Source organism: Schistocerca nitens, chromosome 8 (assembly GCF_023898315.1).
Source record: "Schistocerca nitens isolate TAMUIC-IGC-003100 chromosome 8, iqSchNite1.1, whole genome shotgun sequence".
Taxonomy (NCBI): Eukaryota; Metazoa; Arthropoda; class Insecta; order Orthoptera; family Acrididae; genus Schistocerca; species Schistocerca nitens.
The window spans coordinates 124208491-124226196 of NC_064621.1; the positions used below are offsets into that span (position 1 = coordinate 124208491).

The following is a 17706-nucleotide window of genomic DNA, read 5'->3' on the forward strand; positions in this document are numbered from 1 at the left end:
TGGGGTTATTATAAGAACCGGGCAGCTTATGAAAGGGTGTCTGGTGGCGTTTGCATATATGTCCTTAACTCTCTTCACAGCGAGTCTGTCCCTCTACAAACACATTTAGAGGCTGTCGCTGTTCGGGTGTGGACGCCACAGGCTGTTACCGTCTGCAGTCTTTACCTTCCACCGGATGATGATGTTGCGCAGCATGTCCTGGCTGCGCTGATAGCCCAATTGCCGCCCCCTTTCCTGTTACTGGGCGACTTCAACGCCCATAACCCTCTGTGGGGTGGGTCGGTGGCGACAGGTCGAGGCGCCACCATTGAGCATTTATTGGCGCAGCTCGATCTTTCGCTTTTAAATGATGGTTCCTTCACACACTTCAGCGTGGTGCATGGCATGTACTCCGCCATCGACCTTTCGATTTGCAGCTCTAGCCTCTTACCGTCTGTTGACTGGAGTGTGCATGACGACCTGTGTGGTAGTGACCACTTTCCGATCTTTCTGTCACTGCCACAGCATCAGTCTTCTGGGCGGCCTTGCAGGTGGGCCATGAATAAGGCTGACTGGGACTTGTTTTCCTCCACTGCTGCTATTGAGCCTCTCTCTAGTGATGACATTGATGCGGTGGTTCAATCGGTCACCACTGGCATCGTTACTGCCGCCGAATCTGCTATTCCCCGTTCTTCTGGGTCCCCTCGGCGGCGGACTGTGCCTTGGTGGTCGCCTGAGATCGCTGAAGCGATTAAAGATCGCCGGCGGGTGCTCCAGCGTCACAAGCGACATCCCTCCATCGAAAACCTTATCGCCTTCAAACAGCTGCGTGCGCGAGCCCGCCGCCTTATCCGCCAAAGCAAGCAGGAATGCTGGGAGCGGTATGTGTCCACCATTGGCCTCCATGTCTCTCCATCGCAGGTCTGGGCCAAGATCCAACGCCTCTTTGGCTATCGGACCCCTGTCAGCGTCCCTGTGCTCTCACTGAATGGAGCAGTTTGTACAGACTCCGACAAAATTGCCAACAGCTTGGCAGACCATTTTGCTCTGAGTTCCGCTTCTTCCAATTACCCACTGGCCTTCCGCCCCATTAAAGAGCGGATGGAATGTTGGAGCCTTTCTTTTTGCACCCACCATTCTGAATCCTACAATGCTCCATTCAGTGAGTGGGAATTTCATGGTGCGCTTGCCGCTTGCCCTGATACCGCTCCTGGGCCAGATCGCATCCACTGTCAGATGCTGAAACACCTATCAGTGGACTGCCAGCGACGGCTCCTCGACCTTTACAACCGCATTTGGGTCAAGGGTGAGTTTCCGTCACCATGGCAGAAAAGTATTGTTATCCCCATTCTGAAACCTGGGAAGAACCCTTTGCAGGTGGACAGCTACCACCCCATTAGCCTCACCAACGTTCTTTGCAAGTTGCTTGAACATATGGTGAGCTGGCGGTTGAACTGGGTACTGGAGTCACGGGGCCTTCTGACTCCATCTCAGGGTGGGTTCCGTAAAGGCTGCTCCGCCGACGACAATCTGGTGAGCCTGGAGTCGGCCATCCGTACTGCCTTTGCCCGCCGTCAGCACCTGGACGCTGTCTTTTTCGACATGCAGAAGGCGTACGATACGACATGGCGTCATCACATCCTTTCTACGCTTCATGGATGGGGTCTTCGGGGCCCTCTGCCGATCTTTATCCGCAATTTTCTGTCGTATCGTACCTTCCGCATGCAAGTCGCGGCCTCCCATAGTTCCTCCCGAGTCCAGGAGAACGGTGTGCCCCAGGGATCTGTTTTAAGTGTCTGCCTGTTTTTAATAGCCATTAACAGGCTCGCTGCAGCGGTGGGGACGTCTGTCTTAGCGTCCCTGTATGCTGATGACTTCTGCCTTTACTACAGCTCTATTGGCATTGCAACTGCTGAACGTCAGCTACAGGGCGCTATCCATAAGGCACAGTCTTGGGCTGCAGCACATGGCTTTCAGTTTTCGGCTGCCAAGACCTGCGTTATGCATTTCTGCCAGCGACCCACTGTTCACTCGGAGCCGCGGCTTTATCTTGATGACGAACTTCTTGCTGTGGTTGAGACACACAGGTTTTTGGGTGTAGTTTTTGATGCCCGGTTGACTTGGCTGCCTCATATTCGGCAGCTTAAACAGATGTGTTGGGGGCATCTAAACGCTCTGCGATGCTTGAGCCACACCAGGTGGGGCGCCAACTGATCTACTCTCCTACGGCTCTACCAGGCGTTAATCCAGTCTCGTCTGGATTATGGGAGCCTGGCTTATGGCTCAGCATCCCCATCTGCGCTGCGGGTACTAGACCCTATCCTCCACAGTGGGATACGCCTTGCCACTGGTGCCTTCTGGACCAGCCCTGTGGACAGCATACTAGTGGAGGCAGGTGTCCCTCCCCTGCGGTTACGGCGCCAACGTTCGCTGGCCGTTTATGCTGCCCATGTTTTCAGCTTGCCCAGGCATCCTAACTACCGTCTACTATTCCCACCGTCACACGTCCATCTGCCAGAACGTCGGCCCAGGGCTGGATGTACGATCGCGGTCTGTGTCAGCGAGCTTCTCTCTGGGCTTGGGGCTTTACCTCTTCCGCCTCCTTTCCGGGCACCTCTGTGTACACCCCTGTGGTGTGTGCCTCGCCCTCGCCTTCAGCTGGAATTGGCACAGGGCCCAAAGAAGTCAGTCTCTCTGGAGGCCTTCTGCCACCGCTTTCTTTCTATCCTCGCAACGTATCAGGGCTCTGGCATTGTTTACACTGACGGCTCGATGGTTGCTGGTCGTGTCGGTTATGCGCTCACTCTAGGGGACCATTCCGAACAATGTTCCTTGCCGGCTGGCTGCAGCGTTTACACTGCTGAGCTGGTCACCATCGTTTGAGCCCTAGAGTATATCCACTCCTGCTCAGATGAGTCCTTCGTGATCTGTAGCAATTCCCTGAGCGGTTTACGAGCTCTCGACCAGTGTTTCCCTCATTCTTGTCTGGTGATGGCTATCCATAAGTCCCTGCATACTCTAGCGCGTTGCGACCGCTCTGTGGTCTTCGTGTGGACCCCAGGCCATGGTGGGATACCTGGCAATGAGAATGTTGACCGTCTGGCGAAAGAGGTGACCAGTACACCATCTCTGGACATTGGCCTCCCGGAGACAGATTTGCGAGCGTTCCTATGCAGCAAAATTCTGGACCTTTGGGACACTGAATGGCGCGCCCTGCCTTCACAAAACAAACTTCGGGCCATCAAGGAGGCTACCGGTGTGTGGAGCTCCTCCTTGCGGGTCTCTCGCAAGGAGTCTATTGTCCTCTGCCGGCTGCACATTGGGCACACATGGATGACGCACGGCCACCTATTGCGACATGAGGACCCATCTTTATGTCGCTGCGGCTCTGTTTTGATGGTGGTCCATATTTTATTGGACTGTCCACTTTTAGCTGTGCTCAGGCAGTCGTTCGCACTGCCTGACACGCTCCCTGCCCTTTTAACAGATGACTCTGCTATGGCTGACTTAGTTTTACGTTTTATTTGGGCAGGGGGTTTTTCTCATTTAATCTGAGTGTTTCTGTTTTATTTTATTGTTTTGTGTTGATTCTGGCCTTTGGCCTACGATTTTAAACTGATTTTTTAATGTGTTTCTAAGTAGTTGGCTTTTCCTTTTTTATTTCTATGGTCGGCCAACCACTGTCACACTCTGTGTGATTTTAGTTCGTTTTTCTGGTCTTTGTCTAAGTTTCTCTTGTTCTGTCTCGTCTGTGATCTATTCTGTTAATCGTTTTTATTCTCTGTGGGTGTTTTTAGTATTTGGAAAAAGGGACCGATGACTGTAGCAGTCTGGCCCCTTTAATCCCACAAACCAACCAACGAACACAGAATGTTCACTGTGCTACAGCATAGACAACACATCAATGCTGTGAACAGTAAAATGCTGCATCTCAGCCAAATGCCGCTCACACCAAACTGCTTTGACCTGTGCCAGAAATGCATGATGGTGATGTGACTGCACCCAGGCAGGACACTGACCTGTGCAATACACGTACCACTGTTGTCCCAGATGGCAATGATGCACCACTTCAAGGTCACAGAGTTATTGGTATAATGCTCAGTTTAGTGGCACTGCATGGAACTGGCAGCCCACTGCGACTACTACAGCTCCTCCAAGCTCCAAATGTAGGATGCAGTGAGTGCACTGACCCATGCTGACACACCAAGCCGCCAATGCCCACAACAAATGGAATAAATATCATCTGCACAACTTCCTCCATTCGGAGAAAGACTCTACTGAAACATGTAAATACTTCCTTGTTGCTGTAGGGTCAGACATCGGTGTAGTACTGAAGGCTGCAAATGCAACACTATTTGGTGCAACATCTCTACATTTCTCCACTGCAAATGACCCATCTATCAACATACATGGAACCACTAACTTTACCTTGGAATTAAGCTCCGACCAACAATTTCCATGGAACTTCTTCATTACAGATGTGAGTGTACCAGTGGGAGGAATTGACTGCCTGGGGCACTTTCACCTTTCACTTGATTCAAAAACTGCAGCACTACCACATCACAACACCAGACAATTCACCTTTCCCTCCTTCTCTGTCAGAAACTACCTCATACACGATGCATGACAGTTATCCTATCCCAGATATTCAAGATATTACACACCCTCTCAAAGGTGCCACTATTTTCAGCATCATTAATTGCAAGAAAGCTCACCTCCAAATACCTATTACTCCAGATGACGTCTCAAAGACTGCAATAATAATACCTTTTGGGCTCTTTAAGTTCCTTTTCTTGTCTTATGGTTTAAAGAATACAGCTCAAACTTGGTAACAGTTCATCAACAGGATCATATTCAAATTCAGTTTCTGTTATGCTTACCTGGATGCTATTCTGCTACTTTCAGCCACCCCATATGATCACAAATGACATCTGGAACTAGTTCTCCCTGCTCTGCTGGACACAGACATGGTCATGAATGAGGATGTATCACAATAACAAAATAATGAAGTGACCTTCTGTGGACATGTACTGAATGCAACAAGAATTAAACCCACCTAGAATGGGTGGAACTCTTTATGCAACCACCTCCATAGAATTACCAAGAACTAAGCCACTTTCTAGGCTTTATAAAATTCTATCAGCACATGCAGCAGCAGTAGGGCTGCTCTCACAGACGTTCTTTCTGTGCTGAATACACAAAGAAATAGGACATTAGAATGGACTGTCAAAATGCAAAAAGCATTCAGAGTAGCCAAAGAAAACACTACATGGCAAGCACCCGTATCATCTAACACAGCCACACATCGATCAAGACGCATCCAACACATGGCTAAGAAAAGGCAATATATACAGTGAGACGGAAGGATTCACGATTGCAATACAGGATCAAACAATAAACACCAGATATTACAGCAAGCATATTATTAAAGATCCCAATACCACAACAGATAAATGCAGACTTTGCAAACAACAAATAGAAACAGTAGATCACATCACAAGTGGATGTACAATACTAGCAAATACAGAATACCCCAGAAGACATGACAATGTAGCAAAAATAATACATCAACAGCTTGCCTTACAACATAAACTTATAAAACAACATGTTCCCACATACAAGTATGCACCACAAAATGTACTGGAATACAAATTATACTGGAACAGAACCATTATAACAGATAAAACAACACCACATAATAAACCTGACATCATACTCACCAATAAAAAGAAGAAATTAACACAACTAATCGAAATATCCATACCCAATACAACAAATATACAGAAGAAAACAGGAGAAAAAACTGAAAAATACATCCAACTGGCTGAGGAAGTCAAGGACATGTGGCATCAGGATAAAGTTGACATTATACCAATTATACTATCAACTACAGGAGTCATACCACACAATATCCACCAGTACATCAATGCAATACAGCTACATCCAAACTTATATATACAACTACAGAAATCTGTAATTATTGACACTTGTTCAATTACCCAAAAGTTCCTAAATGCAATGTAACATATACCGTACAGTTAAAAGGAAGTCACGCTTGATCAAGGTCCGCGTCACCTTCATTTTTAACCAGACATAATGTCTGAGACAAGAAAGAAATAATAATAATAATAATAATAATAATAATAATAATAATAATAATAGAAACAAGAGTTGGATTACACCAGCTATAAAAATCTCTTGCAAACATAAAAGAATACTCCACATGTTATGTAAACAAAGTAGTGACTCCCCCCAACTAACAGAATACTATAAAAACAACACATGTATCCTAAGAAGAGTGATAAGACAAGCAAAAAGGATGCAGAATGATGAGTACATTGACAAATCCAGCAATAAAGTTAAAGCAATGTGGAATATCATAAAAAGGGAAAGAGGGGAAATGAAAGCTTCACACACGAACATAGAAATCAAACTCCACAATGAATCTATATCTAATCCCGAAGTTGTGGTGGACTCATTCAACAATTTCTTTACAAGCGTAGCTGAAAAACTGGTCCAAAATAATCCTAACACAAATTACCAACCAGCAAACCAAAAATATCACACATGTGCAGAGTCAATTTTCATTACCAAAGTCACTGAAAATGATATTGCAAAAGCCCTCAGAGAGTTAAAAAATTCATATTCAGCTGGAACTGATGGTATCCCAGCAGCTGTAATCAAAAATTGTGAACACACAATTGCTGAACCATTAACTCACCTCTGTGACTGTTCTTTTCAGGCAGGTATCTTCCCTGAAGCTCTGAAACTTTCTAAAGTGATTCCTGTCTTCAAAAAAGGTGATAATAAAGATATGAATAACTACAGGCCTATCTCAATCTCATCCTGCTTTACTAAAGTTTTTGAAAAAATAATGTCCAAAAAATGATGGACTTCATTGAAAAAAAGAAAGATTTACTAAGTTTAGCTCAACATGGTTTCAGAAGCAACAAATCTACTGAAACTGCGGTATATGATTGCATAAATACGCTTTTAGAACTGTTAGATAGAAAACAACCCATAACAGGCATATTTCTGGATCTGTCAAAGGCTTTTGACACTGTTGACCACAAAATATTACTGGAAAAATTAGAACACTACGGTATCAGAGGAATTGCAAACAACTGGATTGCTACATTCCTAACCAATCGGATGCAGAGAGTCAGCATGAAATATACTAATAGACAAAGCAACTCAATAACCGAAATACTATCAAGTAATAAAACTGTAAAGCAAGGTGTTCCACAGCGCTCAGTATTGGGACCCCTACTTTTCCTCCTGTATATTAATGACTTGAGCATGAATGTTGATGCACACAAAACAATAATATTTGCTGATGACACAACTGTACTCCTCAAAGGGGAGAATACAGAGGCTGTGCAAAAAGCTGTGAACTTGGCTACTGACCGACTTAGCAACTGGGCAAAAATCAACAGATTAACTATCAACACCGAAAAGACAGCTTCCATGAACTTCCACACAACACAAAATGCAAATTCCTCTCAGCCATCTGTCACTATAAATAACCAGTCAATAGATACCGACACTGTTTTCAAATTCCTAGGTCTGTGGGTTCAAGATAACCTGAAATGGAATACACATACAGGAAAGGTAAATGCCAGGATTTGTACTGGCTGTTATGCATTGAGTGTACTTAAAACATGTGCTAGCCTGAAAACATTAACCAGTGCATACTACGCTTACATACAAGCCCACCTAAAATATGGTGTAATATTCTGGGGAAATGCTCCAACTGCTCTGAGCACATTCAGAATTCAGAAGAGAGCAATGAGGATTATTACTGGGAGCAAACCCAGAGACTCCTGCAAACCCATCTTCAGAAAGTTGGAAATCCTTACACTGCCTTGCCTCTACATTCTTGAGACTTTAAAATTCTTCAGAAAACACATAGTGCCACCTGACCCCAGAGTCGTAAAAAATAATGAAATACATGAACACAACACCAGGAAAAACGCAAACCTGCATGTTATACGTACAAACACTCAACTGTGTAAAAAGGGATTTTTCCACATGGGCATCCAACTGTTCAACAATATTCCCACTAGTATTAAGTCCATCGAAGACAACATAAAATTTAGCATAGCCGTGAAGTCATATTTGTTGTGTCACTGTTTTTACTCTGTAAACGAATACTTAGAACAGTAATCTTGCTGTTTGTGTTAAATTGAAAACATTGAGCAATATAATACATTAGGATACTATAGGCTTATGTTAATATATGTTAACAATGTTAAATGATATTTTCCAACATCTGCAACACACTGTGTACCATCAGATCACATGGAATAAATAAATAAATAAATAAATAGCAACACGTAGATGACAAATGTCCATTGTATGTTGTGTTCTGAGATTGCGATGATAACCATTTGGACTGCTAGACAGTGAAATTCTTTTTTTTTTTTCTTTTCTTTTTTTGTAGAAGAAATAAAGTGTTTGTACTTAGCCAGCCATAACTTCTCGTAAGACCACTCTGAGTGCTTTATCACTAGCGTCTGTTGCAACAGTGAGTTGAGCACTGGATACTGCATGCAGCACAATTTACTTTCTTTGTATCTGTTGATGTTATGTGATCTAAAGGGTTGTAGAAGTGGTTATGAAATTGCAGTGGTGTAGCCGATGTATTTATATGAGTGATTGCCTTGTGTATTTTGCTAGTTTCTGCTCGTTCTAGAAAGAATTTTCTTAAATTGTCTACCTGTCCATAATGTAGGTTTTTTATGTCGATAAATCCCCTTCCTCCTTCCTTTCTGCTTAATGTGAATCTTTCTGTTGCTGAATGTATGTGATGTATTCTATATTTGTGGCATTGTGATCGTGTAAGTGTATTGAGTGCTTCTAGGTCTGTGTTACTCCATTTCACTACTCCAAATGAGTAGGTCAATATTGGTATGGCATAAGTATTTATAGCTTTTGTCTTGTTTCTTGCTGTCAATTCTGTTTTCAGTATTTTTGTTAGTCTTTGCCTATATTTTTCTTTTAGTTCTTCTTTAATATTTGTATTATCTATTCCTATTTTTTGTCTGTATCCTAGATATTTATAGGCATCCGTTTTTTCCATCGCTTCTATGCAGTCGCTGTGGTTATCCAATATGTAATCTTCTTGTTTAGTGTGTTTTCCCTTGACTATGCTATTTTTCTTACATTTGTCTGTTCCAAAAGCCATACTTATATCATTGCTGAATACTTCTGTTATCTTTAGTAATTGGTTGAGTTGTTGATTTGTTGCTGCCAGTAGTTTTAGATCATCCATGTATAGCAAATGTGTGATTTTGTGTTGGTATGTTCCAGTAATATTGTATCCATAATTTGTATTATTTAGCATGTTGGATAGTGGGTTCAGAGCAAGGCAGAACCAGAAAGGACTTAATGAGTCTCCTTAGTATATTCCACGCATAATCTGTATTGGCTGTGATGTGATATTATTTGAATTTGTTTGGATATTAAGTGTGGTTTTCCAATTTTTCATTACTATGTTTAGGAACTGTATCAATTTAGGATCTACTTTGTATATTTCCAATATTTGTAGTAACCATGAGTGGGGTACACTATCAAAAGCTTTTTGGTAATCAATGTATGCATAGTGTAGCGACCTTTGTTTAGTTTTAGCTTGATATGTCACCTCTGCGTCTATTATCAGTTGCTAGTTGCTCTTTACATCCTCGTGCTCCTTTGCAACAGCCTTTTTGTTCTTCATTTATAATTTTGTTCTGTGTTGTATGTGTCATTAATTTCTGTTTAATGACTGAAGTTAATATTTTGTATATTGTTGGTAGGCATGTTATGGGGCAATATTTAGCTGGGTTCGCTGTGTCTGCTTGATCTTTAGGTTTCAGATAAGTTATTCCATGTGTAAGTGTATCAGGGAATGTGTATGGGTCTGCAATGTAACTGTTAAATAATTTAGTTAGATGTGAATGTGTTGAGGTGAACTTCTTTAACCAGAAATTTGCTATTTTATCATTTCCAGGGGCTTTCCAATTGTGAGTAGAATAAATTGCTTGGGTGACTTCATGTTGCAAAATTATCACTTCAGGCATTTGTGGTATCATCTTGTATGTGTCTGTTTCTGCTTGTATTCACCGTGCATGCCTGTTATGTTGTACCGGGTTTGACCATATGTTGCTCCAGAAGTGTTCCATGTCTGTTATGTTTGGTGGATTGTTTATTTTAATGTGTGTGTTATCTATTGTCTGGTAAAATTTCTTTTGGTTTGTGTTGAATGTTTGGTTTTGTTTCCTTCTATTTTCACTTTTTTTGTATCTTCTGAGTCGTTTGGCTAATGCTTGTAATTTCTGCTTCTTTTCGTCTAATTGCTCCGTCGCTTCTTGTTGTGAGATTTTACCTAACCTTTTTCGTTTTTTTTCCGAGATTTCATTTCTTATAAATTGTGTTAGCTGTCCGATGTCTCTTCTCAGTTTTTCTATTTTGATCTGTAGCCTGTGTTGCCATGCTGGTTTGTGGGTTTCTTCTGTGTGTTGGTTGGTTCTGATCTCTGCCTAGTGTGTATATTTAGTGTAGTGAGTGCTCCTATATAAACCAGTAGTTGTAACTCTTCCATAGTTGTATTTTCATTTATTTTGTTGTGTATGATTGTGTTGATAATTTTTATTGTTGTTTCGACTTGTGGGTTATTTGGTGGTCTATGAAAGAATGGTCTAATGTCTGTATTTGTGTCTTTGTATTCTGTATATGTTAGCTGAAATTTTTCTTCTATATCTAACATGTGTGTCACTTTGTGTTCTATTTGTGCTTGTTCTGGTGGCTGTCTTAAGATTTTGTTTTCCTCTGATTGTTTAATTGGTGCGTGTTGTGCTTTGTTTGTTTGCTCTGGGATGTTTGAGTCCGTTACTGTATTTTCTTCTTCTTCTGATTGCACATTATTTTGTTCCAGTATTTGTTGTACTTGTTGTTTGATGTTTTCTAATCCTGACTGGGGCATCCTGTTATTTTTTATTATCACACAGATCTGATCAGCTAGTTGTTGTTCTGTTAAAAATTTTAATTCTGGGTATCTGTTAATAAATGTTGTGTATACTTGTGATCTGTATCCAGTTTGTTGGTTCCTAGGTTTGTTGCTTGGTAATAACAGAACATGAGGTGTCGATTAACTTCATCTGACCATCTCATCCTCTGTCTTTGTTTTCCTTCTAGGGTGGTTGCAGGAAGCATATCCTGCAAAACACCTTTATTTGGATTTAATTCATTTTCCAGTTGGCTAGCAGTGTCATTACCATTGTGCGCGGGCATAGGGTTCAAGCGTCGTCCCCGACCATGACGGCGCTTGTCCGAGGCTTCTTTAGTTCTGTCCTGAGCCACCTAATCACATTAAAAGGAGGGTTAGCCCTATTAGTGGTTTGTTCTTTTCGTTGCCTTTTACGACTGGCAGAACATACCGGAGGCCTATTCTTTTCCCGGGCCTCCACGGGGATTATTATTATTATTATTATTATTATTATTTATTCTTACTGGTTTTTGTGGAAAGGCCTCTTCAAAGTGGTGGATCATTTTGTCAAGAAATATGTTGAATTTCATGTTGACATCATTGGCTGTGTACATCTCTGTCCACTTTTCTTTACTAAGGAGGGCATTTAGCATGTTCAAGTTCTCTTGGGTGAAAAACCTTCGTAAAGTTTTAGGTGGGACTGGGTTTGAGGTATCTTTGCTAACATCGACCTTTAGAATGACAGCTTGGTGGTCGCTGAATCCTGCATTGTATACTTCTAGAGTTGGGTTAAGTTTATTTCTATTTGCAAAAATTTGATCTAGAGCTGTCTTGGATGTGTGTGTTATTCTAGTGGGCTCGTTTACAAGGCCATGCAGATTATAAGTTTTTGCAATGTTAATCAATGTTTCCCTGTTTCTGTTGTGGGTGAGAAAGTCTATATTAAAGTCACCACATATAATCACATCCTGTTTCCTCTGACTTATTTTGGATATAAACAAGTCCATTTGTAGCAGAAAATCATTAATACTACTGGAGGGGGGACGGTAGATTGTAGCTACAATTAGATTTAGATCTGTAAGCTTTATGGCTGCACATTCAAGGATCTTACCTGTTCCTATTTCCTTTAGGGTAGGAAGTGGGCTATATTCAATGTGTTGTTTGATGAAGATGGCAACCCCACCATGTCCGTCATTTGATCTGGAGTAGTGTTCACACAATTTGAAGTTGGGTAGTGAGATTAGCTTAACCACATCAGTGCAGAGCCAGTGCTCTGCTAGGCATACTACTGAGATATTAATGAGTTCACTGGTCAGCAAAATTCTTAAGTTATCAGTTTTGTTGCTCAAGGATTGGACATTGTGATAATAGATTTTCAGGTCTGAGTGGGGTTTACTCAGGGGGCTCGAAGTCATATTTACTGTGTCATTGACCTTTAGTTTAAATTGTGCTGTATTCCAGGTATGTTGACTTCTGAGCAGTTGTGCTGGTTCTGTTGGTCGTCCTTGGCAGCCATCTCATCTTCCAGGTGGGCCTGAAAAGTATCCACATGCACTTCACACTGTTGAGGCATCACATTGACGTTTTGGAGGGATGTCTCAATAATGTTCACCATCACATTATTGATCCTTTCAGGTTCCTGACCTTTTTGATGGGTCAGGGGGTTTGTGTTTCATCTCTGTGACTTCGTGACCCATTTGTCTAGTGTAGTTTGCACAGTATGGCCACTATTACTCTTTTTATTTCCCATCTTGTTTGTCTGTATCCAATTGCTTATTAGCGTCTGTTTGTAGCTGCAGACTACCTCTGATGGGTCAGTGCCATTTCTTTTCAACTAGACTATGACAAATGTGAATAACAGCATCAGGCCATGGCCATTACAGACTTACTGGAAAAAGATTCCACCAATCTTTGCATAAGGTGGTAGACAGTTCCAGGGACTAACACACAGGTATTATGTGATGTGTCCCAAAACAGAATTCGGCTACTATTTCCCACATCCATGCACCACACAGTTTTAAAACAGTTGACAGCCTGGTGCACCACAGGGTTAGGCAAGCAGTGCAGTTCATCACTAAACATTTCGTTTGACTGAAGAAAAAAAGAGTCAGACCTGGGTACAGGCCTGTCTGGTGTGCCGGTGCAGCAAATTTGATGATCATACACATGCTCAACTAGGTCACATAAATATACCAAGAACATGTTTCTGCCACATGTGTCTAGACCTTGTAGGTAACCTTCTGGAATCAAAAGGGTACAGATACTGACTATCAATTATCGACAGAGTTTTTTGGGTAGAAGCAGTCCCAATAAAAGCCATAACACCAGAGGCAATAGTTTGCCCATTTATAGATGCTTGGGTAGCTTGATTTGGCAGCCATGAAATGATAATGGTGGATCAGGGATGACAGTTTGAATCTGCACTATTCAAGTTGCTCTGCAACCTCTGAGGCATTACATGCAATTGTACAACTGTGTACCACCCTCAGAGTAGCAGGTCTGTCAAGAGGTGGCTTGCAACTCTCAAGGCAGTACCTGTGTGCCACGGAGGGCTGTGGATGGAAGATTCACCTTGCGTTTTACTAGGCATTCACATGGCATTCACAGAAGACATACATGAATCACTATAAAAATATTGTGTGGAGAATCCTTCATCTTTCCAACAGAATTTGTTCTACCAACCTAGCCCCTAGAACTAAGAGACTTACCAGCGCTGGTCCTGCAGGTGAAGAAGATTCAGGCCAGCTTTAGAGCTACCCTAATCAGGTCCACACAAAGTTTTAAAACATGACTCTCACACATTTGACATTTCACTCACCAGAAAATCAACTATGGTCACAAGAAGTCATCTAAAGCCTTCTTTGCAAATGCACAGCTGTGTGTGATACAGATGACAACTTGTGTGGTCACTTACCCATCAACATGCAGACAGACAACCCAAACCCCAAGGCACAGGTCATCGTCATATGTAACATGCAGTTTTTCAATTCAGAGAACATCAGTGTGAAGTCTGTAGAGAATGACCTGATAGTGGATGGCTATGATGACTGTTATGCAACTGCTGATGGGCAGATTCCTTGTCATGCTACACACACACACACATCAATTACCAAAGAACATCAGCTATGTGGCTGTATCTTCACATTTGTCAGCAGAAAGTATACTTACTATCAAAGCCCCAAAGGAATCACAACAACCACCACCACATCAGACTGCTGCAGAGAGAGAGAGAGAGAGAGAGAGAGAGAGAGAGAGAGAGAGAGAGAGAGAGAGAGAGAGAGAGAGAGAGAGAAAGCATAGTCACTTTCTACAAGAGTCTGGGGGGGTCTGGGGGCTATGTGAAACACAAATTTCCCAGTAGTAACACCACTATCCTCACATAAGACAATAAAAACAAATAGCAGAACCATAAGTTTTAGGAGCTTCTAACCTACTCATGTGATTGTCTCCATGTACATCTTCTAATCTTACCCTCCCACACTTATCACTATTAAAATTCTCTGTCTATAAAAGTTTATAAAGCTTGAAGAGGCATACAACATATATAAAAGAAAACTTTTTACTTATTTTCATTGTCTCATTGTTGTTGGCTCCAAGTCTTGTTGTGTCTAGGGGTACATTCTTGAAGCTGTAAGTTTTATAATGCTGCGGCTTCTTGTTGAACTGAATAACTGATCAAGATTTGACTGCTGCTAAGAATATCTGCTTATTTTATCCCATTCTTTTATATCACACCAACTTCACAATTTCACTTCAAAACACTAATTCACATTGTTGTTGACTAAGCTAGAAATATACATGCATTTTCCTCAGAGGCATGCCCACTACTGCTTAACATTCTGCAGTACTCACAAAAAATCCAAAGAGTTTACAAAACAAAAGAGTTTACAAACATTCTTGACAACAGAAGAATCATCATCAAGATATAACATTATTATATAAATGCGTATGGAAATAAATTTAATAATTAGCATTAGATTTTGGAATTAATAATATGAATTTTAAGTGTACTAGAAATGTCATAATTTCAAATATTTTTAAAAGAAGAGCGACTTTAACTGTACGTACAGAGTACTAACACATTAATTTCTTTTTACATATTTTAGCCCAAAACATAACACATCGTATACAAAATCATATGAATTTCATTCAGTTAAACAGCCGAGAATGTTTACTTATACGCAAATTGGTAGTAGACAAGAGGAAGGTGACCAATTACAATCTTCTGTACTATCCAATGGACTTCAGGCAATAGTGCTGTATCTACATATTGCTTAATGCCTGTCTTATGTAAATAACCACATAATCAAAAGATTGTGCAGTTTTTTATTTTTTTAATTATTTCCTGTTTCCATCAGTCTAAAAGAATTAAATTTGGTGTCAGTTAACATGATATGTTGTGATCCATTTCATATGTTGTGTCCTTCATATGTCCGTGCTGCAATATTTTTAATCATCAGATCTACAGTAAGATGTATGGTGTGTACATCAAAGATCAGTAAAAAATAAAATAAATACTATTTACATGTAATATTTGACAGTATTTATGAACATGAGTGCTTGTATTTTTTTATATCTTTAGAGTCATTTGCTTCTACATTTTGTTACTTATACTAATGTTAAACATCAGTAAAAATCTTATTTGCTGACAGAAAAGAAAATTTTTGTTTATATTCACATAAACTGAAATAATATTTGTTTCTGATATTTGCAGGTAAAGTTTATTGATATTCCTCAAAGTTTCCAAGGGGCATCTATGGCCTATCATGATGACATTGCTGTACTGGTCATGGATTCCCCATTTCCACTAACTGAGATGATTCGTCCTGTGTGCGTGGACTGGGATGATCTTTACTATGTTGGACCAGGTGATAAGGGACATGTATGTTGAACCCAGTAAGGAAAGAACTGGTGATGTCTTACTTAGCTGTAAGACAGTGAAATTAAATGTGCACCATGAATTTATTATTACTTGATAGCGTGATCAGTTTATTTGGCTCTCCTAATAGTGCAGATTATGACTAGATGTATAACACTATCATGTCCATAGGAACATAGTAGAATGCCTTTGCACAGTTCTGTATTAGTAACACATACAGAAAAATTGGTAAACAAATCCACCTATCAGAGTACTTCAAATTAATACCTGTCAAACAATGGTAACTCCAGGTTGAAATATCAGCAATGTAATGAAAAGATAGATTGCTACTTACCATGAAGATGACCTGTTAAGCTGCAGACAGCCACAACTATAAGATGCTTACACATTAGCTTTTGGTGACAGCATTTGTCAGAAAAGGAAACACACATTTTCATTCACACAAGCAAGCACACCTCATGCACACATGACCACCATCTCTGGCAGACTGGATGGAGGGAATTCTGATCTGAGCTGCCAGATGTGGCTGTCATGTGTGCTTGAGATGTGCTTGCTTGTGTGAAGAATGTGTGTGTTTCCTTCCTGATGATGTCATGGCTGAAAGCTAATGTGCAAATAACTTTTAGTTGTTCCTGTCTGCAACTTAATGTGTCATCTTTATGATAAGTAGCAATCTATCTTTTCCTTACGTTGTTAAATTAACAATTGTGGTATATAAAAAGAAAGCCTAATGAAAAGTTATATTAATAATTGGAAAATCTAACAACACAAAATCTGGGATGAAATAACAGTATGATTATTAGGAAAGATTGTTACTTCCATAGACAGGAAGTACTGAACAGCAAAAAGACACATTTAATAGTAGACTGTTGGGTTTTAATTCTCAGATGAAGTCCTTTGTCAGGTGGAGAATCACATACACACATTCATACATTCACAGGTCACACACACATGGCCATTGTTATCTGCAAGTGCTGTTTCTCCAATGGGGTGAATGGTGACCTTGACTGGGAATGAATAGGAGAGAAACAGAAAAAGGGAAAGGGCTGTGACAGTGAGTAGAAAGGACAAATGTCTGGAGAGGGAGCAGGGAAGATAGACAGGTAGATGGACTAGCGAATGTTGATGCCAGGCTGCTTCTGAAATGAAGGATGTATTTAAAAAAAAAAGAAAAAAAAACCTGTTTTTGGAGGGTCGGAGGGAAGAATCCAGATGATATGGGCTGTGAAGCAGCCACTGAAGTCAAGTACACCATGCTGATGCTGCAAGGTGTGCCTTACAATTCAATGGTTCCGTGGTCTCTTGAACAGAGTCGGTAGTAGGGAGGATGTGTGGGACAGGTCTTGCAGCCAGGTCTTTACAAGGATATGAGCCCTGGGGCAAGGGCTTGGAAGAAGCAGCATGGCAGGGATGGATGAGGATATTGTGAAGGTTGTGTGGGACGTGTAGAGGGGATTTTTCCAATATCAGGATGCAACAAGAGATAGTCAAAATCCTGGTGGGGAATGTGATGTACTTGCTCCAGTCCCGGAGGCTACCGAGTCACTGGACAGTGGTTATGTTGGAAGGTTGACATGTGCTCCAGAAGTCAAGATGCAAAAAATCTGTTCCTGTACAAAGTGGGAGGATAATTTCAGTCTTTGAAGGTCCCAGCAAGGCCCATGGCTTTTTTTGAGAGTGAATGCTCATCATAATTCAACTGTGGATGGCTAGGCTATATGGAAGGTGCTTCTTGGTGTGTAATCGGTATCATGTGTTGAAATGGATGTATTCCTGGTGTTTGGTGGGTTTTATATGGACAAAGATACTGATGGAGCCACCTTTGAGGTGGCTTGTTGGGCTTAGGTGGAACAAGTGAAGTGTATGGAGGAAATGTGGATAT

At 41.3% G+C, this 17706-nt stretch overlaps 1 protein-coding gene across 1 annotated transcript in view; it reads left to right on the forward strand.

Annotated features, from left to right (window-relative positions):
- LOC126199052 (modular serine protease-like) overlaps positions 1-17706 on the forward strand; it is a 310593-nt gene that overhangs the window by 254100 nt on the left and 38787 nt on the right. Inside the window, exon 10 of the mRNA XM_049935760.1 lies at positions 15660-15827. Within this exon, the coding sequence (XP_049791717.1) occupies positions 15660-15827 (168 nt within the window). The remainder of the gene's footprint in view (positions 1-15659; positions 15828-17706) is intronic.